At 35.1% G+C, this 24,668-nt stretch overlaps 1 protein-coding gene and 1 pseudogene across 3 annotated transcripts in view; both read right to left on the reverse strand.

The window, feature by feature from the left end:
* Window positions 1-477: 477 nt before the first annotated feature.
* The window catches only part of CUL2 (cullin 2), a gene marked incomplete at both ends in the record, with an annotated part of 63,932 nt that continues 39,741 nt past the window's right edge, over window positions 478-24,668 (reverse strand). For both annotated transcript variants that reach the window (XM_084254391.1, XM_084254390.1), the window contains 9 exons: window positions 478-609; window positions 1,522-1,638; window positions 3,195-3,296; window positions 6,750-6,952; window positions 12,243-12,309; window positions 22,816-22,893; window positions 23,168-23,320; window positions 24,263-24,349; window positions 24,441-24,569. In XM_084254391.1, coding sequence (XP_084110517.1) covers window positions 478-609; window positions 1,522-1,638; window positions 3,195-3,296; window positions 6,750-6,952; window positions 12,243-12,309; window positions 22,816-22,893; window positions 23,168-23,320; window positions 24,263-24,349; window positions 24,441-24,569 — 1,068 coding nt within the window. The remainder of the gene's footprint in view (window positions 610-1,521; window positions 1,639-3,194; window positions 3,297-6,749; window positions 6,953-12,242; window positions 12,310-22,815; window positions 22,894-23,167; window positions 23,321-24,262; window positions 24,350-24,440; window positions 24,570-24,668) is intronic.
* LOC311183595 (heterogeneous nuclear ribonucleoprotein A1-like) lies at window positions 18,828-20,268 on the reverse strand (annotated as a pseudogene). The gene is made up of 2 exons: window positions 20,243-20,268; window positions 18,828-19,587 (listed from the first exon to the last, which is right to left on the reverse strand). The product of its transcript is annotated as a heterogeneous nuclear ribonucleoprotein A1-like (transcript).

The following is a 24,668-nucleotide window of genomic DNA, read 5'->3' on the forward strand; positions in this document are numbered from 1 at the left end:
TGATCATCCACATAAAAAAAGGCATTCTAATTCTTTATTTTTTTTTTATTTGACAAGCAGCAATATCATGTCTGTCATTTTAATGTAGATACAATTATTATGTTATCTGTCATATTACAATATTTAAGTTTTTTTATTTTATGTCCTTTAAGATACATTAAAAAAAAAAACAACACATCAACTGCAAACGTGAGGGGAGAAAAAGCATGGTACCCAACCAAATTTCCACATTTCAGCAATACTTCCACTCATTCTCTTAATAAAGTTTTAAGAAATGTCATAATGACATGAGCTTGAAATATCTCTAGGCATTTTCTCTGACGCTCATGACGTGGCACTGGTGATGTTGTAAACAGCAGAAAAACAGGGGCTGCCAAATGACCAAATTATGGAGGCACAGGCCTGCTTTTTCCCACAGAAACACACCAAAAGGTGATGGCAATGATCTTCTCACACCCACACTGGAGGAAAGCAACATCACGCTACATAACTGTATTCATCTGCTGATGCTTGGCTGCGTTCGATGTACTGTTTGTCTATCAGAACTTCAATACACTTCTTAATCATGCTGATACTAGGATTAAACCGAGCTCTGGACTGGCTAATCACCTGTGGAAGAAACATGAATGTCAAATTATTGCTAATTAATCAGTTATCGGCAATTATTTTTAAACAACCAGCTAGAAATGACCTCAAATTTACTGAGGTTTTAGCAAATATACCTAAATCCACATAGGAAAAATATACTTCAAATATTGTGAAATTAATTAAATTGAATGAAATCACAAATGGATGAATATATCAAATGAGTAACATGAACAATACAAATTATTTTTTAATACAGAGGGTAGTGCATAAGGAAAATAATTTTTTAGGGAAAATTCTAACATTTATGCTGTAAAGGAATTAAAATGCAGAACAAAGATACAGCAAAATCTGATATTCACATGTAACTGAAATTATAATCTAATTGTCACACACCTTCAGCCTTCCATTTAATCCCTTGTCAACTTTCACTTCTTAGTTGAACTAACACTTTCTCCAGAAAGCTTTCCTCAACAAAGAATTTTATATCCATTCTTGTTGGATCTGTGTATCTTTTTTCAGTGAATGTTAATGCAATTTTATATTTACTTGCATATTATCACTAACATATTTCTTCTCTAGTAGAGCGTGAATTCTACAAGAGCAGGAAGCATCTTGTGTCTCTGCATTACATTCCCAGTGAGCAGAACAGTGCTCTACCTTATGGTGGACACTCTTGCATTCATAGAATTAACACTCAATGTGGTCAGATTTCTTCACTAAATGGACAAACTCAATAAACTAGTGAGATTCAAGCCAATGCAAATCTGAATTTAAAATTGAAAGTACAAAAAGTACTGCTCTCATGAATGAAGATCTTATGATATTTAGAAATGATTTTATTTCTGTAACATCTTTATGAAGAAACAATCCTAATCTGTCCAATGATAAAACCCTTTGGCCCAAGAAGCCTGGAAGACTCCTCCCCTCTTTTACCTCTTGAATAAGGGCATTATGCCGGAGCACTTTTCGGGCTTTCATGATACGAACTATAGCAGCTTGGAGATACATTTTCCGGTCCTCATCTACGGCACTTCTAGTCTGCTCCATTTCCTGTTTTATGGGGGAAGGGGGTCAGGGAAGCAAAAGCAAAAGAGACATTAAGTCACTGAATGTGTTTTAAATTCATTTTAATCTGTTAAATAAATCCCCAATCAATACTGAGCATCAAATTCCATAGTTAAGTGCCGAAAGTCACATAACCATTACCAAAAGTATACCCACAGTGAGTTATATATAATTTCTTGGGTTAAAGTTGGAAGGTTTTTTTTTTTTTTTTTTTTTACAAGATTTATTTATTTATTTATACAAGCAATGGGTGCAGTCAGAAGCGTGGGAGGGTGAGAGAATTCACCGAGCCAGAGCGGGGAGCAGAGCAGGCAGAAGGACTGAAGTACACTGCTGAGGGGAGCAGCGGGTAGCAGGAGAGGTCTGCGCGCCATGTGGGACCCTCGGCCGGGGCCGGCGCTGCAGAGGCTGCGGGCACCTTTGCAACCCAGTGCTCAACCACTGCGCCACCGGGGAGGCCCTGGAAGGTTATGTTTAAAAAATAATAACGATAAATTGTACTCAATGCAAATAAACAAAGTAGCACTGAAGTGACATGGCTCTATCATTTTAAATATCATTGTTCTATCATTGAGTACAGACTATGTTTCATATGCTTTTAGATACTTTTATAATTGGCTTCAAGGGCAAAAGTTGTGAAGGGTTCAATTTGGGATAAACAAAGAATCCAGGAAGGATGGCTCAGAAAGGGCCAATTTCTATGGAGCTCAAGGCACACTGGAAGAAAGGCACAGAAGCAAGCGATACCACATTAATAGAGATCTCATCAAGTTTTAGAAGATAAAATGCAATCCACATAGTACAAATTATTACACATTAACCCAGGGAGAACAGGAATCTTAAACATTTTAGGGTTCAAATTTAATCGCAATTAATTAACATTTGTTTCCCCACAGGAAAGTTAAGTTCCTGAAAAGGACCTAATATCTCGTATATACTTCATGCCCCACGGCTGAGGAAATGATAGCACATAGGAGTAAAGTAAAGTTAAATGATATGAACGGGCTATCCAGGAACAAAACAATAACCACTGCTGAGTTAAGAATCAAAAGCAGACATTTTACCACAGAAACTGGCTCATCTGGTAGTCTGGACCTCAACCCAGATCTACTAGATCACAATTTGAGTCCTAACAAGATTCCCAGATGGTTCATCTGCACATAAAGGTTTGAGAAGCATTTCAACAACCTCTCTTTGAAGGAAAATATATTGTAAAATTTTTCCTTCTTTTATAAATGAAAAATAAGAGACATTCTATTACTATTCAAGGTAGGAATTTTTGGAATGAAAAGCAAAGTTAATCATTTTAATACAGTTTAACAGCAAATATGAACTAAATTACCTTTTTCCTTAGATAGCCACTATACTTTTTTAAAAATCTAAAATATTGTTTGTAAGGTTAGTAATGGCAAATAATAAACCAGAAAAGATTCAATGATTACTAATTTTGACATGCAAAGATCTGCATTATTTCAATGTTACAATCCATAAAGTCCAATGCTTAACTACTTCTGAAAGAAATGATACTGAAAAACACTAACCTGTGGTGTATCTTTCTGCATGGATGTAGTAATTTTAAATTTTGTTCTTTTACTGCTGAAGTTCATATTTAACGAGAATGAAGATTCTGCATCTATGTCTTCCTATAATGAAGAATAATCCATTTACATTTATAAAAAATAATTAAATAAGAGTTGCTGCAAACCTATGCCACTGTAATATATATTATTATCTTTGCTTAAAACAAAGGAGTCAAGTTTATTGGCTTAAACAAACAAAATTTAACACTTTTTCTTTTTTTTAACACTAAAATTTCATGAGAAACCAAGACTCATAATTTTTCCATCGTCCCATTTTGAAAAACAGATCACACAATGTTTTCTAAAATGTTGCAATTACAAATTACCAATTATAAACAACTGGTAATAGTGGCAGGATACAAAATCAACACGCAAAAGTCAGTAGCCTTCCTATACACAAACAATAAATCTGAAGAAGAAGAAATAAAAAAAAACATCCCTTTTGTTATTGAAACAAAAAAAATCAAATATTTGGGAATAAATCTAACAAAAGAGGTAAAGGACCTATACAAAGAAAACTATAAAACACTGTTAAAAGAAATAGAAGAAGACACAAAGAAATGGAGAGACATCCCCTGCTCATGGATTGGAAGAATAAACATTATTAAAATGGCCATCCTTCCAAAAGCAATATACAGATTCAATGCTATTCCAATCAAAATTTCAATGTCATTCTTCAAAGAAATAGAACAATTATTGATGAAATTCATATGGAATCACAAAAAACCCCGAATAGCCAAAGCTCTCCTGAAAAAAAAAGAAGGGAATGGAGGCATCACACTCCCAGACTTCAAACTATACTACAAAGCCATAATCATCAAAACTGCATGGTATTGGAACAAGAACAGACATACAGACCAATGGAATCGAATAGAAAATCCAGAAATAAACCCACAGATTTATGGTCAACTAATCTTTGACAAAGGAGCAAAGACTATGCATTGGAGCAAAGAAAGTTTGTTCAATAAATGGTGCTGGGAAAACTGGGTCGCTACATGCAAAAGAATGAAGCTTGACCACTACCTCACACCATACACAAAAATCAACTCAAAATGGATTAAAGAACTAGACATAAGACCTGAAACCATAAAATATATAGAAGGAAATATAGGCGAAACACTACGTGATTTGCACATCAAAGACATCTTTACAGACACATCACCCAAAGCAGTGATAGTGAAGGCAAAGATAAACAGCTGGGACTACATCAAATTAAAGAGCTTCTGCACAGCAAAAGAGACAATAACAAAAACAAAGAGAAACCCCACCAACTGGAAGAACATTTTTGCACCCAACACTAATGATAAAGGACTGATCACAAAAATCTGCAAAGAGCTGATGAGACTCAACAACAAAGAAAATAATCCAGTCAAAAAATGGGCAGAAGAGCTAAAAAGAAACTTCTCTGAAGAGGAAATGCAAATGGCCAACAGGCATATGAAAAAATGTTCAACATCACTTGTCATCAGGGAAATGCAAATCAAAACTACCATGAGATACCATCTTACACCAGTGAGAATGGCACATATTAAAAAAACTAGCAACAACAAATGTTGGCGAGGGTGTGGAGAAAAAGGAACTCTTCTGCACTGTTGGTGGGAGTGCAAACTGGTCCAACCACTGTGGAAAGCTGTGTGGAGATTTCTGGACCTACTAAACATAGAGCTTCCATATGATCCAGCAATTCCACTCCTAGGTATCTACCCAAAGGACACAGAAACATCAGTTCCAAAGAGCACCTGCACCCCTATGTTTATAGCAGCACTGTTTACAATAGCTAAGCTTTGGAAACAACCCAAATGCCCAAAAATAGATGACTGGCTCAAGAAGATGTGGTACATATATACCATGGAATATTACTCAGCATTCAAAAAAGATAAACACATGCAATTTGCAGCAACATGGATGGCGCTGGAAGGGATCATGCTCAGCGAAATAAGCCAAAAAGAAAAAGAAAAATACCGGATGGTCTCACTCACAGCAGGAATCTAGAAAACTTAAATAAGGGACCAGGAAAATGAATATAAGAAAGTGAAAATCAAAATCAACAAAAAACTATGAACCAGAGACACTTTTAGGGGGGCGGGGGCGGGAGGGGAGGGATTGGGGTCAGAATGGGGGGGCTGCAATTGTATGGGGAATATAACAATAAAATTTATAAAAAAAAAAATAAAATAAAAAAAATAAAAAAAAAAGATTTTGGAATTTTTAAAAAAATTTACTTCCAATGTTGTTGAGTGTAAAAAAAATAAAAAATAAACAAATAAACAACTGGTAATAACTTTACAAGCATGCTGTTTCCAGTTCAGTGAGACAAGCATCATTTCTCCATGAATTTTCCCCAATTTTTACCCTTTACATTTTATTCACTCTTGCAGAAACAAGTGGTCTTTTATTAAGTAAAAGTTGTTAAGTCAATTTTTAGAATCACAAATTCTGTAACAGGCCTTAAGAAAGCTACTCATTCCATATAGTGAATTTCTCCATTAGCAAGATTAAGACATACTTTTGCAGAATCAAAATTAAAATCTAATGTATGAAAAGGCAATCTATATTTGTCTTGTATATTTCTAGGTAGTAAAAATAACTTAAAAATGTGTTTTAAGCATTCAAGTTTAATAATTTTAACTTAGATTTTAAGGTTAAATCTTTTAAATCACAATTAACTGTCTTAATTAAAATTTAAATTAGTACAAATGATTTAACATTGTTAAAATTTCAAAATTGGAAAAATCAATCAATTAAGAAAAGTTTGCTTTTAGATTATATGCCAAGTAGAGCTATTTAATTATAGACTACAAAGTGTCATCATAATCTTAGGAATATCAACAAACTGATGAGAGAAATAAACTGAAGACTAACCAAATAAAAATGAAACATCCAAGAATTTTTTCTTATAGACACAAAAATTTCAAACAGGAGTTTTTCACCTGTATCTATCTGTTGCTTTTTTAAACTATTTATATATCCAAGATACATGATGACAACAACTAGAACTTGTCACTAGGGTGAAAAAGTTACAAAGAAAAAAAGTAATATCCTATTGGCTTGCTAGACTGCTGACATAGAAAATGTGGTGGTTAGTAGAGTCCTAAAATTATAGTACATGAGAGTGAGAGTATTTGGAATACAGTAACCCATGTTTAGTAGCGTACAAATAGACATCAATAAACTGTCAATGCCTACTGCCAAATAATGCAATTAAAAATTAAACACATAGAAAACAACATAAAGGATTTTATTGGCTATGATTTAAAGCTCTCAGAATCTTCCCAAGTGGCAATTCTATTATAATTTTGAATAAACTGTCACAGTAAAGGAGAAATAAAATATAAAGGGCACCACTTCTCTGACTCCTCAAGCTCACAGCTCTAAGTAAGCTTGCACTCACAAAGCTTATTCAAGTGCTTTACAAAGAACAAAGGGCACTAACCATTATAACCTTACTTTTAAAACAGCAAATATCCCATGAAAAAGTTTTAATGTTTATGTTTGCGTTCCATGAAATAACCATACCTTTTCTGAATCATGGTTAATCATTTTCACATCAAGTAAAGATTTGATTGTTTTAGTCAATTCCTTTTCATTCATCTGAGTGCTGTCTTGAAGATCTTTATAGCTGACAGTTTCACTGTTGTTAAAGGCAAGAAGAACTGCCATTTGGTATGTTGTAACCATGGCTACATATGGTTTGCCCAAATAGTTCATTTTAACTTCACCTGTAATTAAAACAAAACGAAAGTTCATTCTGCAACCCTTAAAATGAGGGAAACAAGTTACGTTTGTATTACACCTTTTTGGAGCTATTTTTCAAAGAATCATCAAGATCAAGAGTATGTGGACTTGTTCCCATTTTTTTTTGAAGGAACATCTCTTATTATCACCTCCCTACTGAGAGAAGAATGACGGAACAAGAATGGCAGAGAAGGAAACCTCAAATCTGGATGATTCCTTTAATTATTATCATGTAAACAGAAGAGGAAAATGAAAACTACATTCAAGTGGCATTTTCAATGACAGGAAATGGAGTAGGTAGAACTCTTACAATTTTATCCCAGTTACTCTCCCTAGCCTTAAAATTTTTTCTTTATAGAAGAATGTCAGCTACTAACTGTTGAATGAATGACAGAATATCAACAACAAATAACCAATTCTAGCAACAATCATCAGTGGAAGCTAAAACTATCAGGTAAGGCTGTTCCTGGAAAGGGGTTTTTGTATGGGGTATCACCACTCAGATCACTTACTAAATGAAAGAGTTAAGAATATCTTTACAATGGAGGTATCTCGTGGTCACCACCTTAACCAAGTGACCAGCTTAGTATCTCTAACAGTGACACAATCTAACATTACACACCTTCCTATGTAATGCAATATAAAGTACATAGGACCACCTAAGAAATATTCTTGCCAACGCCATATAACCTGAATGCAATGAAAATTTTTAGACTTCTATTTTATAGAGTATAGTATAGAGAATAGAAAACACATAAAGTATCTCACAAGTACATAATCAGACAAACCTATGATGCTGGATACCCATAAGACAACTGGCTTGGTCTTTCAAAAAAGTAAGTCAAGAAGATTAATAGGGTGGTGGAAAAAGGTAGTAGAAAGATCTAATAATCAAATGCAATTAGTAACCTTTCATTACATTAAAAACAGGTATAGTAAAGTCACTTTGGGGACCATCAGGGAAATCCAAGTATGGATTGGGCATTATATGACTTTAAAATACCTAACAATTTTAGCTATTGAAGTACCTCAAATCAGTAATGAGTATAATTCAGTAAATGACAGAAAAAAGTCAATACTTCTTAAAGTAAGTGCAACAATATGGTTTGACTTTACTTTTGGCAAACTTGACAGATTTCATTTGTCAAAAGGCAATGATTATTTAGTTCACTAAGTACTAACATGACCTAATAAATAAAATGGATTATCTGTGTATTATCTATATATCTGTGTATTATCCAATGAAATGATTATCTCCCTTGAGTTCGCCATTACTCAAACTGTTCTCTCAGGAATAGATTGGGCCAGTTCCTGCAATTCTCTGCTCTGCCACAAATACTACTTATTTATAATCCAGATGGTGTAACATTTTCCAGGTTGTTTTTGTATTTTTTCACCAAGTTGTTCTCTCAGAATAATTCTAGGCAATGGCTCAGTCATAAATTGAGTGGAAATTTCATCTTTCTCTCATTCAGCTCTCTGTCATATCTGACAGAGATTGTGTACTTCCTAAAAGTCTTACAACTGCTGGCAATATGCTTTCAACACTTTTCTTTGCCTTTCTTGGCTGAGTTTATTCATCCTTGAAAATCAAGTTTAAATGTTATTTATACAGAAGCCTTTCCTTGCCAGGAGCTGTTTGCCACCAGCATTCTGTGTGATACTGTAATACCCAGGCTTCTCCCTATTACAACATTTAAAACATTGCATCACTAGTATTTACTTGTCTGTCCTTCTATCAGATGTGAGCTTTTTGAGGGCTGAGGCTTTGTATTTTATCTTTGTCTGCTTGGCATTTAGAAGTATATGGAACATAGATGTTCTTTGAGTCAATCAAATTTTATAAATATGAGGATTAGAGAAGTAAGTAACTTGCTCAAGGTTACAAAGCAAGTTGACTAATCTTAACTCTACATCTAATTCTAAACTCCTCCAAATACTACTTCATAACAATCAGTTGTAAAGACTCTTGGATTACAATACAAAAGTACTTGGAACGCAAAAATGGGCCAGGAATGAGTAATTTTGATTACATATGTAAGGTTTCAAGGACTCTTGAACCATCAGTCCAGGATTTGAATGCCAGTATTTTATTTTATTTTTAAAGATTTATTTATTTATGGATACAAGAACGGGGTACAGGCCAGAGGCACCGGCGGTTGGAGGATTCACCAGAAACAGAGCGGGGAACAGAACAGGCCGACTGACTGAAATACACTGCTGAGGGGAGCAGCAGATGAGACAGGAGAGTTCTGCTGCGCCATGTGGGCTACTTCCTGGCTGGGGATGTAACGCTTGCTGCAGTGGCTGCCGCCAGCCTCACAGGTTGCGTCTTAACCCCTTGAGCCACCAGGGAGGCCCAGTATTTTATTTTTTAAAGATTTATTTATGCATACAAGAACTGGGTTATAGAACAGAAAGTGGTATGTGTGTGTGTGTGTGTGTGTGTGTGAGAGGATTCATGAGAGATAGAGTGGGGAGCAGAACAGGCAGATTTACTGAAATATACTGCTAAGGGGAGCAGGGGGCGAGACTGGAGATGTCTACTGCACCATATGTGGGTTAGCTCCCTGGCCTGGGATCTAACCCAAACTGCAGCAGTGATAGACCTGAGACTTAACCAGGGAGGTCCCTGAATGCCAGTATTTTAAAGGAGTCTCAAAGTCTTACGACAAATGTGGGCAATCTATAACAAGTACCTTAATATGGATGGTACTTGAGAATCTTTTTGTTAAGTGAATAAATGAAAATCAAAACTTTACCAGTGATTTCATTGGTAGACCACAGGTATTGTGATGCCTTCAGTGATTTAATTAAGAAATGAACTTACAAGTTGACTTTTTTTTTTCCAAAGGAAAAAAATTATTTGGCCTTAATTAGACATAAACACGTAACACTAAAAGACAAACCAAATAAAAAAGCTCCCAAAATCTGTGGACCATATTGGAAACTCAGTATAAACAGAAAGAGAAAGATGCTGTTTTTCTTTTTCAGATGCTACTAATAACAATTTTCAGACCAAAATTCAGTGACAAAAACTGTGTAGTTTTTTTGTTTTTCCTTTGGTATTATGAACACCAAAAAATAAACCCCTCATTAGAATTACTTCAGTAAACTGGTAGATTATTGCTGAGGTAATGAGAATCATCAAGAGAATTTAAACACCCAAGATTCAGGGAAAGCAAAAGTAAATTAAATTCAAATACATTAAGTTGTATTAGTATTTTAGTATCTGAAACACTGATTTTGCAAATGTTTTTTCTTAAAGTCTACTACATTTAATAAAATGAGAATAGAAAAGAATTTACAACAGATGTGAAATTAAAGGATAACTATTAAGTGACCACTTAAGAACATCAATAAACATCTATTTCACCAACTATTGAAAAAATTTAAATGCTCAACTCTTTCAATAAAGATAAGCTTGTATAAATAAGTACAACTTATCATGTTCTAATATGGATTACTAACATAATGAAACATTATATTAAAAAAGTAAATTAGGCAAACAGGACTTAAATGAAATTACTTAAATGAAATTTGCCATAGGTGAGTAAAGAAAGAATTTCTTAACAAATATTACAGTAACTGACCAGATATTCTCATAATATTTCTAAGAGATATTAATATGCACATTGCTCACTTCTTATACAAAAGGGAAGTTGATTCAATGTACTGTTAAAAGCATAGTTTTAGCAAAATTATAAAAATCTGCTTGCTTTGGTTACTATCTTCAGGAAACTTAGATCAATTGTACACAACCTAGAATTATTCATGTATCAATCCTTCTGTCAAATAAGTGAACTCCATTATTTTCAGAAAGGAGCAAAGGAAATTTTTAGCTTTTAAATGAATAAAATGAAAATGTCATAAACTGGGACATTCTGAAAATAGCATTTACTATAGCAGTTCACTGAAACAAGACAAATAAAAATCAAGCGTCGAGGCTTCCTTATGATGCTGTAATAGTTAATGAAAGTTCCAAGGATATGTGAGATATTTAAAGATAGGTTTTAGAATTATCTGATTCATCAAGTCTGGGTTTCTATATAAAATTCCTAATGTTTAAAAAGTGCTATGTTGGGCCTCCCCTGGTGGCACAGCGGTTGAGCGCTGGGCTGCGAAGCTACCACAGTCTCTGCAGCGCCAGTTCAATCCCCAGCCGCCGGGGAGGGTCCCACATGGCGCGCAGACCTCTCCTGCCACGCCCGCTGCTCCCCTCAGCAGTGTACTTCGGTTCTTCTGCCTGTTCTGCTCCCCACTCTGGCTCTGGTGAATTCTCTTACCCTCCCCCGCTTCTGACTGTACCCAGTGCTTGTATAAATAAATAAATAAATCTAAAAAAAAAAAAAAGTCACTAGGCACGTGAAAAAAAATAAATAAATAAAAAGTGCTATGTTGGGTCTTCCTGGTGGTGGCGCAAGGGTAAAGAAGCAACCTATGGAGCTGCAGCTACTGCAGCACAAATTTGATCCCTGGCCAGGGAGGTGACTCACATGGCACAGCAGACCTCTCCAGTCTCGCCCACTGCTTCCCTCAGCAATGTATTCCAGTCAGTCTGCCTGTTCTGTTCCCCACTCTGTCTCTGGTGGATCCTCTCACCCACCACACCTCTGGCCTATACCCCAGTTCTTGTATGCATAAATAAATAAATCTTAAAAATAAATAAATAAAGTGCTATGTCACAGAACAGTAATAAACCACCACAAAACTCAGAAATTTCCTTTTTTTTTAAATGATTCTTTTTTTTTTAATAGAGGCATGTTTATTTATTTGCTGTTTTTGTTTGTTTGTTTGTTTGTTTGTTTGTTTGTTTATAGATGCACTGGGTATAGTCAGAAGTGCGGGAGGGTGAGAGAATTCACCAGAGCCAGAGCGGGGAGCAGAGCAGGCAGAAGGACCGAAGTACACTGCTGAGGGGAGCAGTGGGCGGCAGGAGAGGTCTGCACGCCATGTGGGACCCTCCTCCGGCGGCCGGGGAGCAGCCGGGGATCGAACCAGCGCCGCAGAGGCCGCGGGCAGCTTCGCAATCTAGCGCTCAACCACTGCGCCACCGGGGAGGCCCCAGAAATTTTCTTAATATAAGCAGCATAATTGTAAAATCCTTTTAATAAAAACTGCTGCATTTGAACTTCATGTTTGGTTGCCTCAAGACAACTAGAATAACAGATGGAGAAAAACTACTATTATGCTATAGAGAAACTTTTTCTAAATTATTAACATAACCATATTAGTAAATTTCATTTAAATTAGATATAAATAAATGTATTTTACCTGTACAGAGATAATGTAACCACGTAAGTTTCCTTCCGCTGAAATGCTGGCTGTAAAACAATTCAAACTGCAAAAGGGGATAAAAACCAAATTATTTTCAGCTACGGTAAGCTATGGTGACTGTTAATAAAAAGAGTAAAAAAAAGTTCATGTTATTAAACACTCATAGTATAGTATACCCACTTATCTTACAGTTACATCTGTGCAATTGTGCAATACAATACAAAGATAATGCAATTTGTCCAGTTCTTTGCTGACATCCCTGTCTAGGGTTCTCTCCACTAAACCATAGTCTGACTTTTACTAAATATTCAGAAATGGCATAGTCAAGTGGTGTTTTATAATTTTCAAATGTTATCAACTTGATCTTTATCAATAATACAACTACCCCCAAACACCATTGTACTGCAATATAAAAATAACAATTTTAGGAATGGCGACCCAGATGAAAAGAGGTTCCTCAACTAGTTCCTGAGTGGATCATCTAACAATTTACCAAAGAGACATCACAAGAGAATCCCATGGCGGAGGGTGAAACTGGTAACTCCCTTGGAGAACAGGACAGAGAAGAGAAAGAGTGAGTTACTCTTAAAAGGTAGGCAGACAATGTTCCCGGGAGCGGGTTGTCAGCTCAACAGTGGCCCTAGGGAAGAGAGACCTAAATGACATGGAGTAACACACCCTAGGATGAGGGGAAATAACAAAAGAGGAGTTGGGGTATTACCTAAACGGTGGATAGTAAAAAAAAAACACCCCCCCCCCAACTCTTTGAAACTAGTATTGGCCTGCTAAAGTACACTGACAGCATAGAATGTGCGTCTCAGATCTGCAACCCCAGAGTGTAGGGACGAGGAAAAAGCAACTCTCCAGAATTCAATAACAAAGAAATGGAAAATTTTATATCTTGATCAAAGAGTTTAAAATTGCTGTAACAAAGAAAATGAATGGAATGAGAGAGAAAATGCAGAAAAGCAACTCAAAAGTGATGTAAAAAACTCAGAAAAGCTATGTAAGAAACTCAGAAAAACAAATAAATGACCTTAAAAATAAATTTAATGAATAAAAATAGAAATTGAAGCTTTAAATAAGACAATAACATTCATGATGTAAAACACAAGTAAATTAATAGATGAGATAAAAGGTTCTACAGAAAGTTATAGAAGCAAAACAGACCAATTAGAAAATTAATTTGTTACTTTGTGATATGAATACACAAAGGAAAAAAGTGGAAGAAGAAAGGAATACATCCCAGGACTGTCCTACTCCATTAGGAAAAACAATATAAAGATAATAGGTATCACTGAAAGGAAAGAGAAAAGGAAACATAGATAACTCCATCTGTCTTACCTCAGGCTTCTTAGCACTAATCCTACAGGGTTAACAAAGGAGGTAAAAGACTTGTACAACAAAATCTATAAAACATTATCAAAAGAAGACCCAAACAAAGATAATCTCTGCTCATGGACTAGAAAACTTAACACTAAAATGGCTGCCTTACCAGCAATACATAGATTCAATGTAATCCCTATCAAAATTTCAATGGCATTCTTCAAAGAAATAGAGCAAATGTTACTGGAATTTATATGGAATCACATAAGACCCAAAATAAAGCAATTTTGACAAAAATAAGGAGGTACCATAGTTTCAAACTTCAAAGTAAATTACAGTGCTGCAGTAATTAAAAATAGGATGGTATTGGAATAAAAACACAAAGGCCAATGAAATAAAATTGACAGTCCAGATAAAAACCCACACTTATATGGACAGTTAATCTAGTAGCCAAGGATATACAAGGGTGAAAGTCTCTTCAACAAATGCTACCAGTAAAACTTAACAGCCAAAGCATCACAGCCACATGCAAAAGAAGAATATCACTATCACACATCTTACACAAAAATTAACTCAAAATGGATTAATGAATGTAAGACCTGAACTGTAAATTACTAAGAAGGAAATTATTACAAGACAATGGTTTCAGATATGTCTTTGCGGATTTGTCTCCAGTAGCATCAAACTAAAAAATTTCTGCACAGTGAAATAAGCTATCATTAAAACAAAAAAATAGGGCCAGTGGCACAGCGGTTGAGCGCTGGGTTGAGAGGCTGCCCACGGCCTCTGAGGCGCCGGTTCAATTTCCGGCTGCTCCCTGACCACCGGAGGAGGGTCCCACATGGCGCGCAGATCTCTCCTGCCGCCCGCTGCTCCCCTCAGCAGTGTACTTGGGTCCTTCTGCCTGCTCTGCTCCTCCCTCTGGCTCTGGTGAATTCTCTCACCCTCCCATGCTTCTGACTGTACCAAGTGCTTGTATAAATAAATAAATAAATCTTAAAAAAAAAAAAAAAGTATCTAAACACATTAAAAAAAAAACCACCTATTAAATGGTAGAAATATTTGCACACCTTACATCTGATAAAGGGCTGATATCACAGATTTACAAAGAACTCATACAACAAAACAAAAAGCAAACAGGTTACCCAATCAAATAATGGGCAGAAAAGCTAAACAGACACTTCTCTAAAGAATAACAGGTGGCCAAGAGGCATACATATTAAAAAAAAGTTGATCAACACATATACCCAAGGAAATGCAAATCAAAACCACATTGAGGTGCCATCTCATACCTGTGAGAACGGCTCATATCAAAAAGACCAGAAGCAACAAGTATAGTGAGGTGTAGAGAAAAAGAAATCCTTCTACACTGTTGGTGGGAATGAAGACTAGTCCAGCCCCTATGAAAAACAGTGTGGAGATCTCTCAAAATATTAAAAATAGATTTACATAGGATCCAACAATTCCACTCCTAGGTATTTACCTGAAGAATTCAAAAACATCTGAAGGATATATGCACTACTATGTTCACTGCAGCTCTATTTACAATGCCAAGTTACGGAAACAAGGCACCCAAGGACAGATGAGTAGATTACGAATTTGTCGTATAGATACACGATGGACTACTACTCAGCAATGACTAAAAGATGAATTCTTGCCATCTATGACAACGTGGATGGAACTAGAAGGAATAATGCTAATTGGAAGTAGTGAGGAGGAGAAAAACAAGTACCAGATGGCTACACTAGTATGTAGAGTACAGAGAAACAAAATAAAGGGTCAAAACTAAGCAAAAACAAGCCCTAAAAATTTGGTTGTGCAACTGATGTTATTGGATTGATGGGGGTAGCAAGGGAGGTTAAATAGGGTAAAAGGGGGAGGGGATCTGATAAACTGTGGTGGAATATTATGGGTGCTTTGGTGGCAGGTCTTATGTGATAACATATTGGAAGAGGTGTGAACCTGTACCTCTAATTCACAGTGTTGTAAAACAATACAGTAACAAAAAATTAAACTACATATAAATTATATCATCAGTTTTTTTAAAAAAATTATTTATTTATGCATACAAGAACTGGGGTACAGTCCAGAGGTGCGGGGGGTGAGAGGATTCACCAGAGACAGAGTGGGGGAACAGGCAGATTGACTGAAATACACTGCTGAGGGGAGCAGCGGGTGAGACAGGAGAGGTCTGCTGTGCCATGTGGGTTGCTCCCTGGCCGGCTGGGGATCGAACTCATGCTGCAGAGGCTGCGGATTGCTTTATAGTGCTGTGCTTAACCCCTTGCACCACCAGGGAGGCCCTATATCATCAGTTCTAATCTATTTACCAACATATACCTCTGCTGAAGTGACAAATTAAAATCACTGTAGTGATTTTTACTTCCACATACATTCAAACACTAATACAAAGAATGTAACTATTGGTCTTCTTCTTCTGACATTACTATGAAAAGTTAAATCTTAACCTATTAATGTAGCACTGAAATTATGAAAATTCTTTCCTTAGAGTAAATGTATAATTGTAGGATATCAATCCAAAAAGTAGAGCTCAGATCTTTTAAAGAGCTGGTACATAACACAAAGTGAGAGTGTGATACTGAAGTGTAGAAAGATTAAAAACTGAATTGTGTTTATAAAACTCAAAATAAACCCCAAATGATCATGTCATGTCACAATTAAGAACTGTGGGCATATTTTTAGTATGATATGCCATATGTAAAATACCCAAAGCTTTTATCTGCAAATCCAAATTTACCTTCTGTACTTTCAAAAAAGATGTTTAAATAAAACATTCAGCAATATTTAGCCCATAAGCTTCACTATGCCCATTCCACACAACAAAAGTTTACAGTTGCCAGTCAAGAGAATTTGTCAAGTATGCCTAGCACCGGTAGCTGAAATCTGAGTAATTTTTCCCTCCAGTGGTGCAGCACTCTCCTCTCTCTCTGAGAAAATCTATCAATCCTCAAATAGCGAATGACTTATACCCAGTAACACATAAGATTTTCTTCCTAGTTGTGATCTAGGCAAAGATGAAGTCAAAATATGTCATAAAAGGATTCCAAAAGAGTGCTTACACTAATTGAAAATATCCAGGATGTTTATAAAATTCAACTACTACCATCTAATTCATCATTTAATTATGATACATGTATAATGAATTTTAGGACAAACGAAAACTAAAACTGAGAAACCAAACTTTAAAACACTCTATAAATGATGTTAATGCACATTATACCTCTTCAGAATTATCAGTAAAGTTTTTTTTTGATGATAATATCAGTAAGCCAGAAGGAAACATTTATTATGCTTAAATCTAAAATTTTGGAGTTTCTCATATATACACAAGCTAGTCAAGAACAAAAAGGTTCCACTCCATATACAATTATAATAAACTCATGTAGCATTAAAGGATAAAATTTCACTTAATTATATCATTAAATAACTGTTATCAAAGTTTATTACTAAGCGATATATATTCATTAAACTTCTCATTTTAAAGGGACACTTACTACTGATAATAGTCATGCTAAAGAACAGTGTTTTCAAATACCATTAGAGGTCATTAATTAGAACTTTAAAGGGCCTTAAAAATTAACATATCTAATCAATGAGTTTGTCTACTTCTAATAGAGAGCTGCATTAATAAACACTACTTTATATCTCCTGAGTTATATTAATAAACACTATATCTCCTTAGTTGCATTAATAAACACTACTTTATATCTCCTTAGCATCAATGAGGTTTGTGAATCAAGTACAAAAGAAATACAATTAAGATTTATTGGTCTAATGTGCAAAGTACATTATTACATTATTTTAATTAAAGCTTATATTTCCATAGCTTTAAGACAGATATATGAAAAGCAGAATTAATTTTTTGATAAACAGCTATATTAAGATTAAGATGTAAACTATATGAAAAACAATAAAAGTGAAATAATGTGAAATGTACAGATTGAGTAGACAGATGTAATCAAAAACTTGGATTAAGTAGGAAAAAATATGTAAGGATAAACTCCCTCTGCTGGTAATGAAAAAAAAAAATCCAAAGGAAAGAACTAAATTCTTGGAATAATAATTATGTAGTAAAAAAGAAACCCCTTTCCTGTCTGTACATGAAGAAAAAAAAAAAAACACAAAACCTGGTGAAGGTTTTATGTTAATAAAGAAACTTTAAGGTGATAAAAAATACCATTAGTAGAAATATTTCAAGGAAAGAAAGAATAACAAAGTTAGAAAAGAACCTTTATTTCTGCCAGTCCCGTCTCTCCCTTAATTTCAACTGAAAAAGTAGGCTCAAAAGAAGAAATAAATTTTAAGACTGTCAAAGATGAGGGGCCAATATTCTTAATCTATTCAGAAATACATTAGAATGCTTTCAGCTTGTTACTTTATCTCTGACCCCTAATTTACATCTAACCTTTTTTTGCAAAATCCACAACAACATAGGGTCATATTCTGCCCATTCAGTGAATATTCTTCTTTATATAGTTTCTTTCTTTTTTAAGACATAATTATTGATCATTATATTCAGACTTACATTTGGCAATCAACAGCACGGGTGCAAAAAAAAATCTACATAAAAACTTTTTGTTGGAATGCTTTACACTTTCACAGAAAAGAAACTAAAATAACCTGTTATATAATTAGTCACAAACATAATCCTCAAGGTTTTTGCCCATACATATGAGTATTGTCTAAAACATGTCTTCTTTGTAACAGGGAGACCCTGCCACCACTGTGCTTGGTTGAGCTTAAATCTTTTGTAACATGTAGCTTCCCAGTCACTTCTCTGGCTCTTCTCTCCTGCTAAGCTTTGTTTCCTGGCGGTTAATTAAAATCTTCTGCCACAAACATAGCTACCACTGCTGTGGTTTGACAAAGTATGGGCCTCCACTACCATAGTGGCCAGAGCTCCTGCCTCCAAAGTTTCCTTTTATCATGGTTACAAAATTTGAAGATTGGTTTTAATTGCCAAATTCATTGTAGCTGCCACCACCTTCAAAATTGCTTCTATTACCACCACCAAAGCCACCTCTGCCTCCTCTGTTGTTATAGCTGTCGTGGCTGTGACTCCTGCCATAGTCACTGCCCTGGTTTCCATAACCCCATCCACCATTTCTATAGGCTATGCTTCCTACAGAGTAACCAGGGCCACCTCCTTCATAACCACCATCATTACCAAAACCAAAATAGCTAATCCCCACTGCCACCCTATATATCATCACCATGGTTGCCAACAAAACCACCTCAACTACTGAGGTTTCCTCCATGACCAAAGTTGTCACTCCCAATAAAACTACCTCCAATGACTACCACCAAAGTTTCCAGAACCACTTTAATCTCTTTAGCTGGATGAAGCACTGGCGATCTCTTGCTTAAATAGAATTTTCCCTACTTCGCAGTTGTGGTTATTCACAGTACTGGTATTTCTGAATGACAGTCTTGTCTCTAGAACCATAGTTATCAAAGGTTATAAAAGTAAAGTCTTTCTTCTTGCCATTGCCTCCATCATTCATGATTTCAATCATTTCAATTTTCCCATACAGCTCAAAATAATCTCTTAGGTGATATTCTTCAGTATCTTCTTTAAAACCACCAATAAAACACTTTTTCACAATTAAGTGGGCACCAGGTCTTTGAGAACATTCTCTTAACACAGCCCTTTGGTTCCAGAATTCTTCCATCCACCTTGTGTGGCTTGCATTCATGGCTGTATACAACTTCTCCACCATTAAATAAATGACAAGCCCAGTCTCTGGATTGCTTGCTGTTTGGATCTCTCATTACTACACACTCTGTGTGCATTTCCCATTGATCAAAATGGCTTCTCAGATGCTCATCAGTTGTTTCAAAGCTTAAACTTCCAATGAAGAGCTTCTGCAGCAGTTTGGGCTCATTGGGAGACTGACTTATAGATGATGATAGTGGAAGGGAGACTTTACTGATACTCAATGGGGTGTCCAGGCTTATTTTTATATAGTTCCTAAGATAATTTTTGCTATCATGCCTTTTCAAAGAAGTTATGCAATAGAGTTCTAAATTAGACTCTTATTCTGAAAGTCTACCTTATGCCTAGCAGCTTGAAATTTACCTGATTATTTAAACTATTCTACCTATTATTACCACTACTATTATCACTTTATTATTTCTATCAGTTACCATTTATTGAGTACTTACAACGTATCAGCAAGGTGCTACATTATCTCATCTTCATATTAATACTATGAGGTGTTACTATAATCAATTCACAGAAAATTATGTTATTTGCCCAAAGTTACAGAGCAAAGTAAATGACAGAACAGACATCTGGAAACAGGAACTATGATTCCAGAGACTGTACTTTGCTTTATTTACAATCCTTATTATTATTATTTTTTGGCATAAAAGAAATAGGGTGTAGGCCAGAGGTGTAGTGGTGGTTGTGGTGGTGAGAGGATTCACCAGAGACAGAGTGGGGAGCAGAACAGGGGTATTAACTGAAATACACTGCTAAGGGGAGCTGCAGGGAAGACAGGAGAGGTCTGCTGTACCACCATATGTGGGTTAGTTCCCTAGCCAGGATCAAACTCAGGCCACAGCAGTAATAGCAATGAGACTTAACCCATAGGCCACGAGGGAGACTCTATAATCTTTATTTTGAAAGAAAAAAATAACAAACATACTTGAAAATGTGATTTACATTATCCATTGTGAACAACCCTAGGAAATAGTGTAATGAAATACCATTTTCATTTTAAACTTCGTAAGTGTACACACAACTCACTGCTTCACAACCTCAAGTCATTGCTCAAATAAGGAATAATTTGATAATAAAGATATCTCTGCAAACAATGCTAACTCAACTTCATCCAATCATAAAATAAAAAGTCTTTCTGGTGAGGTAGAGTCAAAAGGAGTCAGTTTCAAAAGAAGTAAAAGCATGTGCACTCAAAAACTTGCATACAAATGTTCACAATAGCATTATTCTAAACCATAGGTAGAGAAAACCTAAATGTACATCAACTGATTAATGGATAAAAAGTGGTATTATGTATGTATTCATACAATGGACTATTACTTGGCAATAAGAAGAAATTAACTATTTACACATGCTACAATACTGATGAACCTTGACATTATGCTAAGTGAATGAAGTCAGTTAGAAAATGCCACATGATATGACTCTATATGAGATGTCCAGAGTAAACAAATCTATACAGAAAGAAATAGGTTGCTGTAGGCTGGGAAAAAAAGGATGGGGGAAACAGGGAGTGACTGCTAATGGGAACACTTCATTTGGGGACAACTGAGAGTAAGAAAAATGTTCTAGAATTATCTGTGGTGATATGGAGAAAAAGGAACACTCATCCACTATTGTTGGGAATGCAATTTGGTGCAGCCTCTATGGAAAACAATGTGGCAATAGCTTAAAAAATTAAGGGAAACATATTGATCCAGCAATACCTCTACTAGGTATTTACCCAAAGAATATGAAAATTAATACAAAGACTGATGTACTGCAATGTTCATTAGCAGCACTACACACAACTGCCAAGTCATGGAACCAGCCTAAGTGCTCACTGACAAATGACTAGATAAAGAAATTGTGGAACACATACTCAATGGAACACCTGACTTAAAAAAAAAAGGTGAAACAGTGCCTTCTTAGAGAAAAAAAAAAATGGATGGCTCTTGAGATGATTATATACTAAATGAAATAAATCAGAAAGTGCAAGACAAGTATCAGATGGTTTTACTCATCTTTGGAATAAGTAAAACACAGCAAAAAACTTAGACATACTAAAAAATGGTGAAAGGGAATAGAGGGAAGGGAGAAGGAGACAGGAGAAGGAAGGTGTAGGGCACTGGCATGGGAGGTTTCGGGGTAGGTGAATGACATATGTGTACCTAGAGCCTCCTTGGTGGTGCAAGGGGTTAAGATGCAACCTATGAAGCTGTCCGCAGCCACTGCAGCATGAGTTCGATCCCCGGCTGGCCAGGGAGCTACCCACATGGAGCAGCAGACCTCTCCTACTGGCCCACTGCTCCCCTCAGCAGTATAGTTCAGTCAGTCTGCCTGTTCTGTTCCCCACTCTGTCTCTGGTGAATCCTTTTACCCCCAACACCTCTGGCCTGTACCCCAGTTCTTGTATACATAAATAAATAAATCTTAGAAGAAAAAAAAGAAATATGTGTACCTATGGAAAAGTAATAATGTAACCCTGACAAATTTGATTAAAACAATAAAATTTACTAAGGTGATGATTATACAACTCTGCATATATACTCAAAATAACTAAAACAGTATATACAGTATATATATTTGAGTGAATAGTATAGTGCTAGGGTTTGAGAGGTTGTGTACACCCGCCCCCCCCCCCACCCAATCACCAACCTCCAGTCATAGGTTGAAACCCTAACACTGAATGCTGTGGAATCAGGAGGTGGGACCTTAAGGATGTGCCTAAATTATGCCCTCATGAAAGGGAACAGTGCTAAACAGACTCCACAGAGCTCCCCCGCCGCCATGTGAAGATACAATGGGAAGGCCATGATGAACTAAAGAGGGTCTTCACCAACTACGCTAGCACCCTGATCTCACATTTCTGGCTTCCAGAATTGTGAAAAATAAATTCTGTTTTTACAAGGTACCTAGTCTATGGTACAGCTATCATGGACTAACTGGACTGAGATGCATGGTGTATGATAAAGCTATTAGAGAAAGACATAGTCTCCACAGTCTCTCTAAAATGGGTTTGGTAAGCACTTTAAGGTTTCTATTCAGTCACATTCTTAAGTAACTTTGGCTTAAATATTCCAATTCAAAGCATTTTTTTGTACATTCCACATATATTTACCTAACTTGTAGCCCAGAAATAAAAATAACTATTACAAGGGATAAATGAGGTATAAAAATGGTTCAAAATTAAAATAAATTAGAAAATTATTATTGCAAATAATGGATTCTAAACTGCCTCATACTATCAAAATTTTTATATTTAAAATCACTTAAGAGCAGACAGTCAATTTTCTAATACTAAGAGACATACTTTGACATGTATTACACTTTTAGCATTTAAGTTTTACTATTAATAACAAGTTACTTTCTTCCCAAAAGGCAAAGTAACTATAATGTATGAACATATTTCCATCTCTCATGAGTCTTTAAAGATGCTGAAAAATATTTAAAAAGATATACTATGAAGACAAGTATTAAAATTCATCAGGTCTCCTAACATATTTCTTACAAACTTACCATTTGTACACTTTTTTCTAACTCCTGGGGAATTGCAAATGTAGATGAAGGAGCCTGAGTAAGAGGCCATGCTCCAGCCTGGAAGGAAAAAAGTAAAAAAAAAAAATCTGACTTTAAATATTTATAAAATAATTTAAACAAGTAAAGCATGTTTTTTTCTTTCCTCAAAATGTTGATAAAATCCATCAACATTAATACTATCACTGCACGTTATCATTCAAAATCAATAAAACATGTGACTTTAGAAGCCACAATCCACGGAGTGAAAACCAGGCATCCATTTATTAACTCTATCTGTATCATAAATTTTGAAATGATTAGCAAGTGCCCACAATAAAACATATATCCATACCTGTAGAACATATATCTGAAAACTAATTCCCAAATCTATTACTGTGTCTTGATTTTTGATAAAATTATTGAATTTATTGTTGAGATCAGCACTGACACTCATATCTGTATACATCCGATGTAGTTTGCTGGTAAACTCATAACCACAGGCTTGCTGTAAAATAAAATTTAAAAAATACATGATTTAAAAAGAAAAATAATAAACCATATTGACTAGTAAGGACATGTTGCCACCACTAGGTTAGTGGCCAAAGGTTCTGCTTGTATACTTACATTAAAGTTCTCTATTCCTCAAAGCAGCTATTCAAAATGTTTCAAAAATTCCTTTCTTTTAAATGTACATTAAATAAATGAATAAATGAATAAAAACCATTTTATGAAACAAGTTTCCTTTTAAAGTAGAAACTTAACAATAAATACATGGATCTTATGTGAACAATACAAGATGCTCTATCACTGCATGTATGATACCTTGTAACTTACAGATAGTATCAAATATGTATGAAAGATAAGTGAGAATATTTGACCTAAGAGTAAGAAAAGGAGTGTACTTAGGCATATTTTTAATACCATTTACCCAAGAATGAAGAAATCTATTCAAAACTCTGTTATTACTAGGTCAGAAAATTTGGATTTTAATCTCAGGACACAAAAAATCTTATGGTAATATTATTTCAAAAACATTGTAAGATATTTTGGAGCACATTTTAAAAAAACTATACATTTTATTTAATAAAGAAAAATTTCAATTATTTTCTTAGGATAAATGTGGATCAGCTACTATTTAACTCATCCGTGTGTAAACTAAACAATGTAAAAATAAAAAAAAATTCAATGGCACTACAAAATTTGTACTTAAAAGTATATTTTAAGTATATTTAATTGCAAAGTTAACATACCTTATCATGTGAATGATTCTCTACCAATGTAGAGATTTTATCCTATTAATATTGTATTTACATATCCCACCACATGAATATATATTTAACAAGTCATCAATGCAATTGTTTCCTGTTATCACATATAAGGCAGCAAAGAACATCATTATGTGCTAGTGGAATAATTTCTACATTATCAGATCAAAGCCTTACATTACCTTTAATTTATTGATCATAGCTTCTTCAGAATCCATAGACATTGACAACCCATGAATTAAACGTTTTGCCAGCATTCTTGCGTAGAACTATATTAAAAAATATTTTTAAAGATTACTTCCTTTTTGGTGATTTAAAGTTCAGAAATAAAATCAAAGTTAACTAAAATATACATCTTACCTTTTGAAAAACATCCTTATCATCAATATATTTGAAAACAGTAATGAAGCTCGTCAGTTTGTCTTCTACTTCATTTTCAGTCATCCCTTTTGCTGATTTCTTTAGCAAGTTGTCACAGTACTTCGCAAGCTCAAATAGAAATTGATAGTAAATTTTACAAAGGGCCCTTTTGTACATAGCATATCACAAACGAGACAAAGCAGCAACAATATAAAATAAGATCAACAG

Source organism: Talpa europaea, assembly GCF_964194135.1.
Source record: "Talpa europaea genome assembly, chromosome: 14".
Lineage (NCBI taxonomy): Eukaryota > Metazoa > Chordata > Mammalia > Eulipotyphla > Talpidae > Talpa > Talpa europaea.